Source organism: Lycorma delicatula, chromosome 5 (assembly GCF_047948215.1).
Source record: "Lycorma delicatula isolate Av1 chromosome 5, ASM4794821v1, whole genome shotgun sequence".
NCBI classification, from domain to species: Eukaryota; Metazoa; Arthropoda; class Insecta; order Hemiptera; family Fulgoridae; genus Lycorma; species Lycorma delicatula.
In genome coordinates this window covers 50,759,733-50,776,540 of record NC_134459.1, presented here as the reverse complement: position 1 = coordinate 50,776,540, position 16,808 = coordinate 50,759,733, and the positions used below count along the sequence as shown (strand labels likewise).

The 16,808-nt window shown below is 27.5% G+C and overlaps 1 protein-coding gene across 1 annotated transcript in view; it reads right to left on the bottom strand.

Moving 5' to 3' along the window:
• Window positions 1–16,808, bottom strand: part of LOC142324942 (uncharacterized) — a 52,352-nt gene that overhangs the window by 15,200 nt on the left and 20,344 nt on the right. Inside the window, exon 6 of the mRNA XM_075366103.1 lies at window positions 1,253–1,382. Coding sequence (XP_075222218.1) covers window positions 1,253–1,382 — 130 coding nt within the window. The remainder of the gene's footprint in view (window positions 1–1,252; window positions 1,383–16,808) is intronic.

Below are 16,808 nucleotides of genomic sequence, written 5' to 3'. Positions count from 1 at the left end.
CTAGGTAGTACTCCTTGTTTATTTTACAATCTTGCGGAAGAAATTCATGATGAACAATTCTATTGCAATAGAAGAAAGCAGATAGAAGGGCCTTCAAATTTGAGGGGACTTGATACATTACTGATTATTGGACTTGACTTGTTATTTTTTAACTTTTTTAACATTTTCATCAATGGCTGATGTGCTAGGACACCCACATTCTTAATTTTAGGTGTCATCTTTGAGTCTTTTTGGCCTTACTGAATGTGTTTTTATCACTCATAAAATCATGGTTATAACAAAGCATCGTCGCCAAAGGCCTTCTTTAACATTTTAAATACTTCGCTGCACTTAATTTTGTTTTTAACACAAAATTTCAGACAAATTTTCTCATCTGACATTTTGTCACAAAAAATCACCGAACACAGTAAAGTACATCTTGATTTTGTATGCATACACTTCAGAAATTCTTGTTACTTTTTAATCAGTCCTTATATATTATTTTTCAAAAATTAACTTCTCTTGTATTTACATCAGACTTCTTTTGGGCTGACAAGTTTGGAATAAACATACTACACAACTAATACAGGTTTATGCATCTTAGTACATGAATTTAGTCTTACACATAATAAAATAACCCACTATGTTATTGAAATGCAACAGAGACTTTATTTTATTGGATAGTTTCATAACATTTCATGACAATAAATAACTCATGGTCATCAAAAATTTAGAGTAAATATAGTGATTAGGAGTGAAAGTGTTGGAGCCACTCCTGTTTCTTTTATTTATAAATGACCTTGACAGATTTATTTCTGGAGTTATCTTGGATATGTTACAGCTTAGTATGCTGTATTATTATAGGTATAATTTTAAATTAGTCATATGTAATTATTCTTCTTTATTTACTGTGTTCATTATCAAGCACTGACAACAATCCAGGCAATTACAACTTTGCCTACAGCTGATGAAAATAAAGTGTGAGGTGATCCAGAAAACCACTTCTTTTCAATTCTTTAATCAAGAAATTCTCTGTTGATTTGGACATTGGTTTCTCATGATTTTCTCTTTAAATATTAGATATAGAAGCCGATTTTTCTTTGAATATCTCACCACTGAAACAAAGTATTCCAGCATGAGTACATGCTTGCTGCAAACCTCATCTGGCCAATTAGTCATCTTAAGCAATTGTCAATAGACCTACACATAATAACTAAATTTCATATTTTTTTGTAAGATAGTTATACCAATTATATGATATAAGAGTACAAACCTCTAGAAGATCTGTTAGGACTTCTACAGCTGCTGCTGGAAGAGTGAGCTGGAAAGACTGGAATACTGGTGCATGTACCTCGACTACTTTTCATTTTATCTCTGTTGGTAAAATATTCACTATTACTATCCTGAAATACAAAGAATTCACATGTACAATTATTATTTTTTTATCAAAGGTAATACAAAATAATGAAGTAGAAAACAAAGAAATAATTGTAGCAAACAGGAGAATTTAGACAAAATGATAAAAATTAGCAGAAAATAATGGGGTAACTGGAAATAAGAGTATTAATTAAACAAAGTTATTCAAGGGAAATGGTCTTACTTGAATTAAAAGTTTATAAATACATTTATATATATAATATATATATATATATATATTTCACTTTCTTGTGGACACGATAACTGCTGTAATTTTCCGCCAATCATTTTCAAATTTATACTTAAAATGTAATGTAATGTAAATTTGAAAAAAACAAGGAGTGAGGGAACTTAACTCCTGAATGAAATTGACCAAATAAATAAAGTGTCATACTAACGTAATGGAATGTACTAGTGTAATGGTGTCATTCAGGAGTGGAGTATATTAAGCGTCCTCACTCCTGAAATAAATTGCCCAAATACATACTAATGTAATGGAAACATCTAATTAGTACAAGAATGTGACTTTGAGTATGGAAACAACAAAAATAAAAGAATGACTATTAGCTCCCATCATTTTACGGAGATTTGAAAAAGAAAAAAAGACCATCAGAAAGTATCTTAGCTACCTAAGAATTAAATTATGTGAAAAAAAATTTATCTACCCTTTGAGTAGGTAAATTTGAAATATATTTCAAAATAATGTCATGTAAAGGCAGAGGTAGATTTCACCGGTGCTAAGTAGGGGATAAAAAAGACTTCCACATTAAAGTGACAAAAAACTTCAAATTTACATTGCATTACATTTTAAGTATAAATTTGAAAGTGATTGGCGGAAAATTACAGCAGTTATCGTGTCTACAAGAAAGTGAAATATATATATAAATGTATTTATAAACTTTTAAACTGACATTGGTTTTGGGGTCTGGGGGATATGAAATGCAAAGATATGTCATATTTTTCTGGAAGTCGAATCATAGTACCCATTAAAAAAGGTAGCTTTCTTATGAAATCTACATAAAAAATTAGAATTAATTTAAGTTAATTTCTCTAATTACTAACAGTTATTTTTTTACTTATAAAAAAATATGTTCTTTATAATAAATTTGTATTTTTAATTTATCTAATTAGTTATAGAAAGACAATTACAATAATTTTACCAGTATATGAATTTCCTGTTAAAGTTTCTCTATTTTTAATGTAAAAAAAGGGAAAGTAACAGATCAATAGTTAAAAAGAAATTATAACGTTTACGATAATAAATTTAATTTCAACTGTAATAATAATTATATTTAAGCCCTTTTTTTCACCATCTTTGGTGACTCAGAAATAAGTGTATGATAAATCAAAAGATAAACATAAATCTAATCCAAAACTTACAACTTACTTATGACTAAGAAGGAAAAGGAATTTTTCAATGGAGTAAAAACATTTAATCTGCTTTAGTCTTTTTATAAAAACTTTTACCATAATCACAGGCAACAATATCATATGGTAATTCCTCCATAAACTTTGGCCTCTTTACGATGGCTTACATTCTAATGTTATTTTATGTACTTCCACAAATCTTCTTGTTCTATTTCTTTTGTTACAATTATAAGCATCTAAATTTCTTTTAAAATCAGTCTGCTTCAAACTGGTTAATGCTTCATAAATAAACAATTACGGAAGCACCATCATTGATTAAAAAGCTTTAAAAGATTCCCTGCAGGTTTCATTTTCCATAACATCAAATGGATATTTTCTATATTAAGATAGTTTTTATTGAATCTTATCATCTCTATTTATCATTAAATTACTAAGTGAATGAGATATGTTGATTAGCTGAATGTATAAATATGAAATTATCTACCTCTAATGAAATTGGATTTTTACTGGTGTTGATAATAAAAAGTATTTTCTTTCCTTACTGTTGACAAATTATTTTTCACCTCTCATACTAACAAAGCCCCTGAAGAAGTTCAATTCAATTAGCAATTAAATAAAAACTACCTTTCATTCAATCTCTTTTTCACTAAACCATCTTTGTTCACTGTTATTGGCCCTGTTTAACTATTTTTATATAATTAAAGAAAAAGTTATTCTTTTTTGTTTCAGTTAAGAAATTTACAATATTCAGATAAAGAACCATATTTCAAAGTGAGCTTCTGTACTAAATAATTTCTGTGGATAAAAAAAAATGCTATTACATTTTTCTTAAACCCCCATGTTTTTGCAAGTGTCTTACCATTCTTACTACCACACAAAGTAATCAAAAAGTGCAAAAAAACTTCTGTACCCACACTAAATATGTGCTTATTAAATATTCATTTTTTCTATTCATGCTTTAGTTATTTTTATATATATTTTTTTTTACTTAATTTCCTTTTATCTAGGTTAAACTCCCTCCCTGGAGTTCTTTTCCCAAACTTTCCTTTCTTTTTGTTAATTGCCTAATACAATCGTCTGTAAGATACTCATAGCTCACGTGGTTTTAGTACACTTTTTTAAATCTTGTTTTTGAATGAATTTTCCCATATTTTATCTCCCTCCAAAAACAAAAGGAAATAGTTGCCATATTTACACTTCACTACATGGTATGAAACCTTCAAATATTATTCTCCCACAAATTAAATACTATCAAACATTTATATACAACCCTTGATCTCATTACATTTTAATTTATTTCACCTTCAAACATTTATATTTTATTAAACAATTTCATTTTAAAGTCCTTCAATAATGGCAACAGTGAAAAACTAACATAGAAAAATTTGTTTTCCCCAACAGCAGAATAAAATAGTTACAAAAATAATTTAACAAATTGTACTCTGGTAGCAGAACATAACTTTGTTAAAATAAAATTAACTTTTAATATTTTGCTTGCTTTTCTTTTTTGTTTCTACTTTTTTTTGTTGTGTACTTTCACAATATACTTTCTACTTCTGCATAATGGAATTTTTATGAAAAATCATTTAAAAATTAAAACTTTTAAAATCATAAACAGATGTTGTTCGCTATCTCAGTCAATAAAATATAATTAAACTTAATGAAGGAAAAATGAATTATATTTAATATGATTAATTTGTTTTAAGTTAAAATAAATTTTTTTATTAATTTCAGATTTTACAGAGGGTTTATAACTTTCTAGTTAAGAGTAAATTTTTTTATAAGCATGACATAATGTTATGTAAACACACGTTACAATCAATATCCTTAGAACTCATACTTCTAACTTACATTTAGCAGTTATTCTTAATAAATGTTATCTGTATTTGTTTACACCAAAAACATGTATATCATCAGCCTGTTTATAAATTTAAATTGTACAATTGTTTAAATATTTATTTTATTTATCTCGTTCAAACTTCACCACTCCACAATTCTTTTGTTAAGAAATAAATAATTTTAATATAAATGAAAGGGTTTTTAAATTTTACATACACACATTGTGTAATTTACAGTTAACGAATATCTTAAATTAAGTCCCATTTTCATTTATGCTTTTAGAAAGATTTTTTTTGGAGAAAGTAAGCAATGCACTGGGATCCTTTAGTTTTTGTTCCAAAGTGAACCGACAACCTCTTAATGTTTCCCCGAGTGAACCAATTAAGTAGTATTCTGAAGGAACGAGATAAGAATTTTATGATGAAACAATGACTAACACTTCAATTTCTAAATCTTATTAACAACGATGACTACAGTAAGCAGAAAGATATGTCATGCAACAAGACAGCAAGTTTTAACAGTAACAGTAACCCTTGCTATCTGCTTCAAATTGCAGGCTTTCATTTGTCAATAAGTATTTCAATATAACAAGCACTATTTACTGTTCAGCATTGTCTTGATAATGCTCCAAATGTAGGATCTTTAGAAGGTCTTCCTGAAGAGGGTGATTGTGCTGGTTTCCATTTCATACTCAGCTATTTACTCTGTGATTCATAGTAAATGACCAATCATTTCCAGAGATAATTTTTTCAAGCATCATCTTCATTACCATAGCCAATTTTGTTAAGGATGTACAAATTAATTGTGGATGATTTCACTGTCAGAACAACTGCTAACTTGCAAACTATGTGTAAAATCATGTTATATACAAATCAATATCATCAGCTGAGGCTGTGGACAGACATCCAAATTCTTCTTTAAGAGTAACACTAGTAAATCCCCTTTTTAATTTTTCAATCCATTTGCAGACACTCTCCTTTGTGGCAAAACACTGTTCCCCGCTAGAAGTCTTTGATAGATTTCAGCACCAGTACACCTGACCACATAACACTAACTATGTAACACAGCTCTTCTATGGTGTACATGGAAAACAAATTGGCATTGACTATCATGGCAGTCATAACTCAACCAACCTAGTAATTAACCTTCACAGTAATAATTGCATGACATTCTCACTCACTGATACATGAGCACATGAAACTGCTGACGAGAACTCTAAATATTACTATAAGCCTATAAATACTTAACCTATTTTTAAACAATATAAATATTCTTATAACTGTGACAGAAAACTCATTCACAGAATCATTTAATATAGTTTAATGACTACAAATACATCAAACTCATTAATTTCTAACAGCTGTAATTTACAACTACAATATCACATACTTAACACACTAAATATTCTCTTGCCTAATATTAACTTAACAAATTTTCAAATCAAAAATCCTGAACAATATATTTTACTTGTAAAATAATGGTTGAATTTTAAAGTCAGTTTTAGAACAAAACATGACAGAGATGAAGTAAAAAGAAGCCAATGTCTTCTTTTACGTCTTCTCAACAGAGACTATCTCAAAATAAAGAAAAGCTGTGTAAGTTTTCAATATGTAAACAGGTTCTAGAACCAGTACATGTGTACTATGTTACAAGGTCAGTAACAACATGCAGCTCATTGGTCACCGTGATTATGGTGCAGAGGAAGGTTCAAGGTATTTTGTGTCTTGCCAAGTTTGAGTTAGCGACACATATTAGGCACCACATATAAAAATAACATTCACTAATGGACAAATGTCCTGAAAAATGGTTAACCTATTGAAATGGTCACATACAGGACAATCATCATTATCTGATGAGGCCACTGAACTGTGTAGAAAAAAAATAAAAAACTGTTCACATTTAAAACAATACTATTATGCATTACTGGTTAAAAAACGCAAGTGTTGGGCTTATGTAAAGACAAAAGTTTTCTTAGTTCAGATTAGAAATCTGGACTATTTAAAAGAATGGATCACTGAAACTCTTTCGTCTACCACACTAGTTATTCTTTGCCGTGTATGATAAGAGAGTGAATATCATCTTAATGTCTACAGAACAACTAAAGAAGCACAAAACAAAATCTATTGAATAGATAAGATTCTTGGAGAGTTTCTCTTTTTGATGTACAATTTATGTTTCTATCATGCTTTTTGTTTTTTGAAACTGAAAAAACAAAGGAATGTTTGACACCCCACCATTATTTTATAAGCATACTTTATAATGCCTACTACTTCTCATTTTAACTTTTTAAATTACAATTTTTTGATCCAATAATTCTGTAAAACTGTTTAACAAATAAATTACTATATTCAATAAAAACAAACCAAATTTAAAATTCTCTCTCTCTATCTATCTAAACATTTCACTACAACAGTATCCCAAGGGTTATCAGTACATTTACTAATATGTATTACTTTTAAACTAGTGCAATAAAATTAAGAACAATATACTATCCAGAATATTATTTAACAAAATACAAATATTGTATTTTGTTAAATCAAAATTGTACTGCATTATATCCTGGGGAAAATTTCTAATTCAATCTGCTACATGGAAAAGGCTAAAAAAAATTTAACATTTAAAAGTGAAAAAAATGTAATAAAATATACTATTAAGACTTTAGGCCTTTGCAAACTGGGATCTTCATAACCTGGGTTATTGCTGTTATACGTCCCAAGATCGGTTTGGGTAACTGCATCCCTCAAAGAAGCATGATGTGAACAGGAACATGCAACAGGTCATGTGTTACGCATTTGTAATCTTGCCTGAACAGAATTATGATGTTTTATATAATAAAATTAATAATTCTACTGAATTTTTTTTAAACAGAAATAATAATTTTACTTAGTTTCATTGATGATAACCAACGATGAAAATTATTTATAACTACAAACTTCTGAAGCAATAAATGGAATAAATAAATATAACAATTTTAATAACTTATTTTCAGCCACTCTTGCAACCAACAAATCTCTTTCACAATAAATTGATGCTGTTCTTGTAACCCTGTCGTCAATCGATTTTGATTGATGGTAGTTTTCTTATTTAAGCAAATACATAAATAGATTGTGGTCAGAATGTTAGATTTTAATTAAGTCTGTTAATTTAACATACTGTCCGTGTATGTTTACACATATTTACTTGCCTTTAAGTTTGTTAAGTGGTCTATTTTTTTTTTTTTTATACGTGTAGAATGTCAATATTGGTGGAGTTATGTTGATTCATGTTGCAATGGAAGATTTTCAAGTGTTCATTAAATCCTATTTTATAGCTGCTTCCCATTTTAACAGAAACAACAAACATAATACCCCAAGAATATATAAACTGAACTGCTGCAAGTGCTAGTGCTCTACATTAGTCAAAAGGGACACAGTTAGTAAATTTATTTTCAATTTCCAAATGTATTTCATAGTACACGTTTTTTGTCTAACAGTATACTTATAAAGAAGAAGCACCTGATACACACACACACACACACACATACATATATATATATATATATATATATATATATATATATATATATATATACATACACATGTGCATTATACACAGCTAATTAAATTTTTTACTTAGTTATTAGTCTTTTATAAGCATTTCTTTAGTCTTTTCTAAGCATAGGAATAAGCTTTTCAACAACTTGTTCATAAAAATATTACGCCTGAGATTTCAGCCAGTACTGCTGTTTTCAACTCATTTCTGTCCTCAAACCCTTTTCCACTCAACTTGAATCAAGTCATTTTTAGATGAAAAAGTCACTAGGTGTGAGGTTCAGACTCATAAGAGGGTCATCAAAGTATACTAATCCGTATTAATAAATCTTGACAGTGAGGGCAACAGTGATGAATACATGTTATTGTGAAGGGAAAAATTTCTGACAGCAGCAATCCATGTCATGGGTTCAATATTGCACTCTTCAGTTTTGAAAGTGTTTCAGAATACCTCTGTTATGACTGTTGTTCCTGGGCCAATGAAATCCACCAGTAGAAGCTCATTTTTGCTCCAGAGAACAGTTGTTCTGATCTGAGGTAATTGGATTTGCATGAATTTTTAGGCTTTGTTTAACTTAAATGAACTACTGTAACTAAACAGAGCAACTTTAACTAAGAATCAGACATTAGGAGGTTTATTTAGTGCAAAAGATAACCAAACAGCATCTACCCATGGTCCAATAGTGAAAAAAAAATAGTACAACAGATTATACGGAGAGCACAAATGACTTGAATAAATAAATAAAATCATCTATATAAAAACATTCTAGAAGATATTATGAAAGGATGTTGTTTTTAGTACATCATACTTGTGGTTCCATTTTTATATTACAAAAATGGAACCACAAGTAATTCAAAGACAATGGACATCTCTAATTACATTGCACGTGCCAATTTTTCTAATACATAATTTTTAAAGATTTCAAGAAATCCAGCCTTCTGATATTATACAACTTAAAAAAATTTTGAACAGATGAAATTTAACAACAGATTCATAGTTAGTTAATTTTACTTTAAAAATTAAAAAAATTTTAATTTTTACAGCAGGAAAGTAAAAAACTTATAAAAAGAGCCAAAAAAATAGATTTTGAAAAACTGTAAATAATTTGAAAAAAAATTTATTATTTTTATTTTGTCAAACATTTGTGTGTATGTATTTGGCCTGATAACTCTGGATTCCATTAACTGATTTTCTTCAAACTTGGTAGTCAGGTACTACCTTTGGGAAGAAAGAATTTATGACATTTTCGCAAAAATCTGAAAAAGGCGTGCGGTTTTTTAGCTGAAATAAAATTTTAAATCTTTACTGGAGTACTTAAGCAAAAAACGTTTCTTACAAAAGTTGAAGTTTTTTTATCAAGATCACAATTACTAAAAATCTTTATTCACCCTCTCTCCAAAAAATTACTTTATATATTTTTTTATTTTGTATCTTGCTTCAAAAAAGGAGTTTTTTAATCTACATTTTCTACATCAATAGGCCTTCAAACTACTATAACATGTTTGTCCATTCCAATCCAATGGTCTGTGATAAAAACTAATTTTTTAATTTAAAAAAAAAAATATTTAACATTAAAATCATTTTTGCAAGTTACCCATTGCATTTAAAATCTAAAAATTTTAATTTTTTGATAGCCCTTACTCTTAAGTATTTCTTGGGGGAAAAAATTAGCCAAAAATGTTCATCCTTCCTCAGAAAATTACAATTTTGGCTGTATCTTTGAATGTTTCAAACAATTTTAAAATGTTCTTTTTTAAATTTATTATCACCACTTAGGGATTATTTCCTGAAAAATTAATTTTACCCAAATACTTTCCTTTGAATATTGGAGCCTCAAAAATGAAAAAAACCTTTTCTTGCTATTTAAAGTTTTTAATGTTCAAAACATATTTTGTCAAATAATAAAGTCACAAAAATATCTTAATATGATGGGAATAATATTTTTTTGTCTTTATTTATTTAACTATGTATCATAATATTTGAAATAAATATTTTTGCATAAAAATGTGAAACGAAAAGAATTCATAATTATGGTTATTTTTTCAATAAAAAATTATTTTATCTTAAAGAAACAAATAGTGCTTAAAATGATTGAATTGTGTGAGTATAACTTGACCAGCAGGCCAGGAAGTTATGCAATACATTGCCAGCTTTTTTATATATGAAAATATGTTAATGCCTGTGCTATTTTATTAATTTAAATAATGGAATAAAAAATAAAACTTATGAATAAGTATATGTAACTTTTTTTATACATCTAAAGAATTTAAACTTAATAAATACCATTTTACATTTTAAAGAATTTATAACTCATCTAATTTTCACATTTTTCAATAAAAATACATTTCAAACCCATCTATTGTTTTCCTTTCTATTTTTCTTATTGTCCATACTTGATTAATATTATTGTTCCACTCCACACAAATATTTTTAATAATAGAAATTCTATATTATTCTTTATTACAAAGAATAGAAGAATGCGTCACTGTCAGTAGGTTTGTTACCAAAATAATACAACATGATTGTCCCTTTTTATAGAAATATGCGAGAACCCTAAACAGAGCACTGTGTCAATATCTATGAAATGTAAAACAACTTTTTAAGGCAGTAAATGTATACCACTGTAACGCAAGTCTGGAAGTTTTTCTGCTCATTTACTCTTTCCTCTAAATGTCAATACCTCTTTTAAGATGTATGAAGTATTTTTTAATGATAACTCTTTGCTAGTGCTTGTCCGCTTTCAATATCTTCATTCTTTTGGCGATCCTTCATAATAACAAAAATGTAGTAAAATTCTCCCACTTCTGATATATTACCTTACCTTATTGTTTAATTCTTCATTTCCTGCTTTCTGGTTCAACGCTTATTTTCCAAATAAATTTCTCTTCTCCCACTGAGTATTTCTTCCAACTCATATTTGGGTTCCACCAAAAGGACAATGCAATTTTTTTTTTCCCAAACATTAACATATTTATTCTTTTATTTAGATACATAATCCACTCTACAAATTTTTCCTTCAATGTACAATTAGAAAAGCAATGAGGACAGACTATATTCTTTTCTGAATAAGAGTAAGATCACTTTTTTTCATCTTCTCAAAACTGCTCCCTGATTCCTCTAAAGTTTGAAAATAGTTCTCCTACCCTGACATTTAAGTCAACTTTTTTAAAAATATAATTTTATTTTATTTCCCACATTATAAAATGCTTCCTCCAGAACTGGAAATGCCATGTAGATGCTTTTTATTCTTCTCAATCCTGCCTATTAAAATTAATATGAAGATCAAAATAACCTTTACCCATATTCTTACTGAAACCAAAAGGGTTTTCATCTACACACCATTAACCACATACCTCTTCACCAGCTAATGATCCTAGTGAGTATTTTCAAAGCATGAGATAGGTATAATATTTGTCACATTTTCTGCCCGTTTTCTTTTTTATTGTAACGATTAAAATCTTTTTAAAATGTGAGAGTATTTCACTAACACCCAATAAAACAATTCCTCTTTTCCCCACTATACTTCCTTAATAGCAGATTTCATAAATTGCAATCATGGTTATGTTGCCCCAAAATTTCTGCATATCTTATTAGATGACAAATTTTCTTAGAATATCAAACAGATTTGTTCATGCTTCAGTTTCCATTTATAATAAGATACCTAACAAATCTACTTAACATCTTCAATTCTAATTTTAATGTATATTTTTTTATTTATGAATGTGTAATTTCTGGAAGTCATTTATTCTTTAAAAAATAGCAATATTTAACGCTGCTCTTAACATTCCAGACAGTAGAACTAAGTACATCTTTGTGCAACATAATACAATATTTCTGCTTGTGAGAAAGGACCTTATTATAGCTTGTTACCATTTTTAATAAACAACTTTATCATGTAAAATATCTTCAAATTTATTTAAAATACAAATTAAAAGATTTTCTTCTGCAGAAAGAGTATTATTCTTTTGATGAATTTTGAAAAACTATTAATTTAGAAAACTCATAATTTTCATTCAACATTTACATAAATATGTGCTCAAATAATTTTCAACATCTAAATTAGTTAGTAGTTATTTTTATACTTAGTATCTTTATTAATTTTATACCTTAATAATATTTCATGTGTTTATATTTTAATAATTAATGTAAATTTTAATTTGATCTATTTTTTAATTTGGTCTGATCAAGGTTTTACCATGGTTTCACTTTATTCACCTGGACAAATGCTGGGGGCAGTTTCTTTTTTTATGCATTGAGTAGCATATCTGCCTTTTCCTGATGTAAACTATAGAATAAAAATATTTTTTTTTTTATATGATGGACATCGACTGCTTTGGTCATTTTGCCCTATGAGAATGGAAATTTTTAGCATACAAAAAATGCTATGCCTCACTGGGATTCAAACCCAGGAACTCCAGATGAAAGCTGAGACACTACCACTCTGCCATGGAGATCGGCAATATATTATTTTATACTGACCAGAATAAAAGGCTTATTTTTATGATTTACATGTATCTCTCTCTAACTTGTATAGTAACAGCATATACTATATTACATGAATGTTCATTAAATAACTACTTTTAAGTAATAAAATTTAAGTCTCGTGTATAAGTTAACTTATCATATAACCCAAACTTGGAATGGCATTTTAAACAATTAATTCTGTCATGTAAGTAAAGTTTAAATTATAGTGAATTTTGACATTGAACTGTCATTTATATTTGTCTATTTGTCTTAATTTTGTCTAAACAAAATTATGCTCATCCCAAAACTACACACACAGATATTGCACATTTCTGAGACAACATACAGAATTCATTAAGGGGACAGTCTAGGAAACTGAGTGCTAGTTTTTATAGATGAATGTTGCAAATAGCATTATCGTGCACAAGGTTTATGTTCGCTTGTCTTAAGTAGACTAGCCTTTAGCATCCAACAAGTAAAGCAAAACAAAGCTGCTATTTAATTTTTGTGTTAAATGGGAAACAAAATTCTTCATTAAGGTAAAACTGCAGATTTTGTAAAACAAACTTCAAATAAAAATTGATTAGTATAACATTTATCCATTGTGGGAGAAATATATAAGCATTATTACAAAAGTGCTTCTTACAAAATCTGCTACATAATGTGATAAGACTTTACTGGCAAGATTAAAGAACCACTCAATAATAGAAAAATATAAATGAACCAAATTATTCTTCTGTAATACATAAAAATAATAATATGAAAAATATATCACTAAACATTATTCATACTTTTTTCTCTTCAATTAAAAACTGTACTACCAATTCACATTTTAATAAACCAATATATTATTAAATAATATTTATATAATATATAAATCTATCATTTTAGTTTAAATTTATCAGATAAGTCAACTCCTTATTTAGTTATATTTTTTGTTTCAAAATCTTGACTTATAAGCCAATATTTCTAGTAAATTATAATGAAAAATTCTGTCTTGTATTGAAAGTATTAACATGAAAATGTGGGTTTTTTATATTATTTTTATTATCAGAAAGATAATACAGTTAAATATCTGATATTATATGAATTATCCAAAGCTCCCAATTATCAATTCCCAGCTATATTTCAAAACAAAATTAAATTATATTTAAAAACAAAATTATCAGTTTAACTTCTGAATCAAGTTCACTAATAAATCTTTTTTTCAAATCCTATTCTCTTTTAATTAAGAATAGTATTATTTATAATATTATTATAAGTATTATATATACTACTATATAAATATAATACTATTATTACTATAATAAGAATTTTGAATATATATATATATATATATATATATATATATATATATATACATGCATATAAAACCTTAAAAAATACCGGAAAAAGATATTTTTTTTGTACAAGATGGCAGATTCCCCTTTAAGAATACATTAGACACAGCTAAAATAACTTAAATTTTCATTCAAAAAAAAATAAATTTTTTAAATAAAATTGTGCAGTTGGATCATATTATCTTCAATTTGTTTTACCATCTATCTCTTCATTTTACCATTGAAATCACCTTATTTGCAACATGTATATGTAAACTAACATCAATGCCCATATATTTTGTATTTCTGGTTTAGATTCTGTTCTCATTAATTTTCATAATAAACCACTGTACTTTCGAAAACTTTGTTAAAACTTTTGCTTCTTAATACCTACATTTGATATTAGCAATTTTTATTCTGCCATCAACAAGTTTCTACTTACTTATGCGTCTTCTTAAAGAAGTCTTACTTTCAATCATCCTTTGCAAATTTTACTACACTAATAGAATGATTCTTCACTTTTTGATGTATAAAAGATTTTTAATATTAATTCATCACTATTTTTTATTTTTGATCCCATTACTCTTACCTTATTTTTAAATTGAACTTCTTTTCTAAAAATCTGAATTCATATAATTTGATTTTATCTAAGTTTTAAGTAATTTGAAGGAACAATACTCTGAGAAAATCTAAATACTGTTATTGCTTTATCAATTTTCATACTGAATATAATTTCAACTTGTCTCTTGGGGAGAGGGCAATATCTCATATTCCTTTCTATAGTACAGCTCAAATTTCCTGAACTACAGAATGTTGATACCTGTACAAATTATAAATAACTCTCCTATTTTGTTATTTTAATTTTATATTCCTTAAAATGTTTCATACACTAGAATAGAATATATATAATCTATTTCCATACACAGATGCTTCAAAACCACGTACAGAATTCCAGGATGTGATTTTACATGCAAAAATGAAGAAAAAATTTAATACAAATGATTGTCCAAAAATTATCTGTTTTTCATCAACTTGTATTTTTTTTACATAAAAATATATTTAAAAAAAATGACAAGTATTTTAATAATATTTGGTATATATGCTCAAAATGTCATTCTTTATGAAATAAAAAAGTACTTTGTAATAGACTTATGTTCAAAATTTTGCAGTAGCGGTCATATCAATTTTTAATTAAAAAATGGGACTCCAACATACATCAACTTTTTAAGAAAAAGTAATTTGAAAAAAAATATTTTAATTTAAAAAATATATTTATTGAAGGACCCAAAAACTGACTTAAACAAACATTTTTTTAAAATGTCTTATCAAGAGTAACAGATGTCACAGAGTATGAAGTTCACATGATACTTTCCTTCATGAAATAATTTGCTCAACTACACTCTCTTATCTCTTATAAGCATAACTCTGTGACTGTGCTTAAAGTCGCTCAATAATGTCAGAAGCCTGAAAGCTTACATTAAAAAGAGATTTTATAGCTCATTGTGCAACACTATTTGCTTAGATACCATATCAATAACTCACAACTGGCTGATAAAATGGGACAAACTAGGTCAGTATGATTTGTAGGTTTATTTGTCACAGGCATAGCAATGAATTCATTACACGAAGGAAGGTAATACATTACTCAATTTTGTTTGTTCTATTCATACATTGTCAAAAAAAATTTTAATTTTTAAAGAAAGAAACTATGAATAAGTTCACTTCCAAAAATGGATTGGTTTGTATGCAATTTGGTTTATTATAGTATTAACATTTACTAAAGATAATTCAAAAACCAATTGGAGGTCATACAGAACAGCCCTATAAACAAGTTCTTCAAGCATCATTTTGTTATTCAGCAAAGTATTTGGTTGTGTTCATTAGATTCTTATTAGAAATCTAGGATTCTATAACATCAGTTGGAATGAGGTAAAGGTGATTTCTTATCTTATTCATCAGCATCTTATCTTGCAGCATTTTTTGCTGGTGATACTACATTATTTTTAAGTAGAATAAATCTGAATGAGTTAAACTCACTGAGACTATCTTCAAGGTATTTATTAAGTTCAACTTCAATATGTTATTACTAAATCAAGAAAAGATTCAAAATATTGTTTTTAGTATGATAAAGCACCTTCTTAACAAGGATCCTCTAATTGCTAGGTATCTTTATAAGTTTCAGAGGATGTGTGTATTGTATTTGTATGTCAAAGGAATTCTTGAGTTCTGTTTCTCTTATAGCAACTTGCTATGCTTGCAACTTGCTATGTAAGGTTCCCAAAAGATTTTAATTAAATTCATATTTCATCAATTTTTATCAAATTACTAGTTTTAGTTTTCTATTATTAGAATGTGACAAGAATTAATTAAAAATAATATTGCCCAAAATGAAAACAACTGGATAATTACAAGGTTTCATGAATACAAACCTTTAAATTTCTTACACATGCATATGTGTAGTGAAATCTCTCATGGTACCTCTGTACAAGAACCACCTCTGTAAAAGATCAGTATTTCTCGGAATATAAATTACAGTACTGACAATATTATTGTTCTCTAAGACAACCACTCCCTAACCCAACTGAGACCATCATATTCATTGAAGACAACCGCTAATTCGTTGTTTCTTTTTGGTATAAAACTGAATGTTGGTCACAAATTTAATAGCATATTAGAGGAGAATTTTAATTGTACTACAGATTTTTTCAATCATTAACAAAAAAAGAATTTAATTATAAAGAATAACACAAGAAAATGTAAATTTAAATCATGTACAAAAATACACAGCTTATTCATTAATTTTTATAATCACAATGTTAAAGATATTTATCATAGCTTACTTTATAGAATGCACACTTTACATATACTAACAAAAGCACTGTTGTCTGCCAT